This window comes from Primulina tabacum, chromosome 1 (assembly GCF_025594145.1).
Source record: "Primulina tabacum isolate GXHZ01 chromosome 1, ASM2559414v2, whole genome shotgun sequence".
NCBI lineage: Eukaryota > Viridiplantae > Streptophyta > Magnoliopsida > Lamiales > Gesneriaceae > Primulina > Primulina tabacum.
The window spans coordinates 47,070,331-47,073,951 of record NC_134550.1 but is presented as its reverse complement, the minus strand read 5'-3'; the positions used below and the strand labels follow the sequence as shown (position 1 = coordinate 47,073,951).

The window sequence follows — 3,621 nt, the reverse complement described above, 5'->3', positions numbered from 1 at the left end:
TAGGCATATTCACGGTATATATATATTGCATCCCACCGCGTGAGATCATCTTTTTAAAACCAACCTAGCAAAATGCTGCTTTACTACTTTGAAGGAACTCATAATTTTGACCCATGGGTATCAAAGTTTGACTAGTACACCTAGATTTTTTGTGTGCCATGCAAAATAAAAATATATATATTTTCCTCTGAAAATACAAATTTATGCATAAAAATTATATCTTTTCAATTTTCGATGTGAATTTTTTTAGGTTGAATCCAAACACATTTTATAGATTATTTTTCCTAAAACCAAATGATGAGTGAATTTTTTAAAGTATTTGGAATTGAAAGATTAGATTTCAAACCTACACCTTAAATCTATTTTGTTCAAAACAGAATGAACAAAATAAAATGAAGGATTGATATCCCTTGTTTTAGTTAAATATATTTTTTTATTTCGATTTCAAATTCATTACTCAACTTAAAACATGTTAAATTCATGGATTTCAATTAATTTTTTGATTTAAAATCTCTCATAATTCCGAATCCATCGATTCAAACATAACCTTACAAAATGTTCATAACACGTGTATTGACATGTCTTCAACAAGGAAATAATTACAATAATAATTAGTTCAACATGCATGTTACATTCAAAACGTGTTTTTTCATAATTATATTGTCCTACGTACATTCCATGAATCGCTGGTTATGCACAACCATTTACATCCTACACATGCGCAATAATTTATATATATATATATATATATATATATATATTGGCCCCATGCATTATTAGCAAACAAATGTGAGTTCCATGAGCACGACTCATAGGTATCCACTCGACCTATTTAGGCGAGTATGTGTATGAAAAAAAATGGTATCAGCTCGAGTATGAGCATTAAATTTTGGATTTAACGAGGCAGTCGGGTAACAAATCTTATGTAACCCGAAATTTTAGAATTTAATACAAATTTTTATATATGTATAATATATTTAGACGGTACATTTATATGTTATATTATTACATTTATAATAATATAACAAGTTACATTAGCTATTTAAAAAATTTTATATAATCCTTTTTACTTATTTGTAGTTACATAAATATTCAGGCTTCAAAATTATATCAGAATGTCTTATAATATTTAACGATAAGGAAAAACTTCAAGAAAAATGTGTTGATTAATTAGCTAGTTTGGCCGGCCACGTTGATTTTGTAATAAGAGCCTTAACTTGAACTATTTTCTTTTTGTTTTTAATTATTGTATTAATAAAAAATTAAAGATGTAAAAATATATAATAAATATATGACAAAAACTTATGTGAGACGGTCTCACGAGTCGTATTTTGTGAGACGGTTCTCTTATTTGAGTCATGAATAAAAAAAACATTACTTTTTATTGTGAATATCGGTAAGTTTGACCCCTCTCACAGATAAAGATTCGTGAGATCGTCTCACAGGATACATACTCTAAATATAATTGTCGAACAAGTCTAACGAGTCTGATATGTCGAATCGGGTATGTGAATAATCTTCAAAGAAATGGATCGGGTCGAAGGTCCTAGTGAACCGACCCATGATCATCCCAAGGATCACATGACTATCTTTAATGCATCAAAATTGACCATTCCCACCCATGAAGAAAATGATATTTTTCTCTCGAACAGCTAGATTGTGCATTCTCCACCATTCATTACATCATCACTTTCTCTACTTGTGCATGCATCGTATGTTCCAGGAAATTTCACTTCAAATTTTCTTCTTCTTTTTTTTAATCTCCACACAGTTTTTTCTGCTCTATATATATTTAGAAGGGAATCAATCTTTCTGAAAAATTAAAGCAATAAAAAAATAAGTCTTTAAACTGCGAAGCCAAAGAGATGATGCTAAGGAGCTCTTCTACACCAATTCTTGGATCCCTTCTCTCATCTTTCTCAGAAAGCCCCAATAATTACCATCATCAATCTGAATATCACGGCGCCACCGTGAAACACAGCACACTTCAGCTCGGTGGATCTCAAAAGTTCAGCAAATTTTCGCTACATTCTCCTTCTGTCGGTGAAATAAAAGCAACCCCGGATTTAAGTTCCAAGAAAGGATTTCGAAGGGTTCAATCTGAAGGGAACCTGGAAGATCAATTGGTTGATGCTTCGTACAATGTTGATGAGTTCGGTTTCTCAAACCAGAGTTTCAAGAAAGTTGGTCGAAAACATGGCCGAAGTAATTTGGAGGCTATCCCATCTATCTTATATCGAAAGATGAGAACTTTTGATGAGTGTGACGATAACGATGAGGAGTATGCTGAAGAAGAAGATGATGATTTTGAAGCGGAAGAAAGTGGGAATCTTTTTAAGGTGGAAAATTTGGTTTTGAAAGAGAAAAGAACCGATATGATTGGTTATGGCGGCTTGAAAACTGAAGGTGATAAAGGGAATATGTATCTAACAGCAGGCCTTGGCGTTTCTGACACCACTTCTCTCGATGGTGGTGGATATGTCCCAGGCGGAGGTAGTGGTGGAAGTTATAAACCTGTTGCCTTCGACAGAGACGGTGGTGACAACCAGGGTGTGAGCATGGAAGAACATTACAAGCGAGTGTTGCAAGAAAATCCAGGAAATCCGTTGTTCCTCAGAAATTATGCTCAATTCTTGTACCAGGCGAGTCCTTTTTTCTTACTCGCCAAGTACTTTACATATCCATTACTTTATTTCTTTTAAGCCATAGCAGTTTTAATAACAGAACTTTATTGCATAAAAGAAACTTACCTTCTAACAATTCGGTCTTGTGCAGAGAAAGGGAGAGGGAGACCTTCGGGTAGCGGAAGATTGCTATTCCAGAGCAATCTTGGCTGATCCAGAAGATGGTGAAGTTCTGTCACAATATGCAAAATTAATATGGGAATCCCAACATGACAGAGAGCGAGCCGCGAACTATTTCGAAAGAGCAATTCAAGCATCATCAGAAAACAGGTATGGAAAAGCAAGAAATCTGAAGATATAACACATTCATCCGACACGTAGGAACTCAGTAACAATAAATCTTAGACAAGTATATGTTAATGTTTCTCTCTCCTAAGCTTCCATCGCTTCTGTGTGTTTTACCAGTTACATACAAGCAGCCTACGCTAGTTTTCTCTGGGATGCAGAAGATGAAGGCGAGGGAGAAAACAATGCGGCAGAGAACACCCATGTCAGGCCTCTAATCTTTCAACAGGGATCCATGGCTTCCGCTACTGCTTAGTGAAAGTTGAGCTCGCATTACAATCCCAAATAGGAACACAAGATGCTCTTAGTTGGAAGTGGAACAGGAGAGTGTTTGAATAATTATTATAATATAATGAATATATTTTAATTTTATATATTAATATACAAAATTATTTTATAAAAAAATGTTTATATCATTTAAGATAATGCATAAATTAGGATATCAATCTTCTGCGTCTAAAAGTGAATTTTTTTATCATGGTTGAATGGAATTGTTGCTAATAAAAAAATATTTAAAAAATCTTATGTTATTTTTTCTATCAAAACTTTAAACAATAAATAATATTTTTCAAAGAATCAAAATTTTTTCCAATTATTAGATGAATAAATTGTAATTGAAAATTTTAACTATTTTTTAGAACATTATAAAAAA

General features: G+C 32.9%; 1 protein-coding gene across 1 annotated transcript; it reads left to right on the top strand.

The window, feature by feature from the left end:
- Positions 1-1,770: 1,770 nt before the first annotated feature.
- LOC142545154 (uncharacterized) lies at positions 1,771-3,343 on the top strand. The gene is made up of 3 exons (XM_075652152.1): positions 1,771-2,642; positions 2,776-2,954; positions 3,090-3,343. Exons 1-3 carry the CDS (start codon positions 1,866-1,868, stop codon positions 3,223-3,225), a joined length of 1,092 nt encoding a protein of 363 aa, XP_075508267.1. The 5' UTR covers positions 1,771-1,865; the 3' UTR covers positions 3,226-3,343.
- The last annotated feature ends 278 nt before the right edge of the window (positions 3,344-3,621 follow it).

What these genes read in the sequence shown, in the direction of transcription:
- LOC142545154 (XM_075652152.1), top strand. Translation starts at nt 1,866, where the DNA reads ATGATGCTAAGGAGCTCTTCTACACCAATTCTTGGATCCCTTCTCTCA. An exon ending in ATGCTCAATTCTTGTACCAG is followed by an intron (nt 2,643 to 2,775) that starts GCGAGTCCTTTT and finishes GGTCTTGTGCAG; the next exon opens with AGAAAGGGAGAGGGAGACCT. An exon ending in CAAGCATCATCAGAAAACAG is followed by an intron (nt 2,955 to 3,089) that starts GTATGGAAAAGC and finishes GTGTTTTACCAG; the next exon opens with TTACATACAAGCAGCCTACG.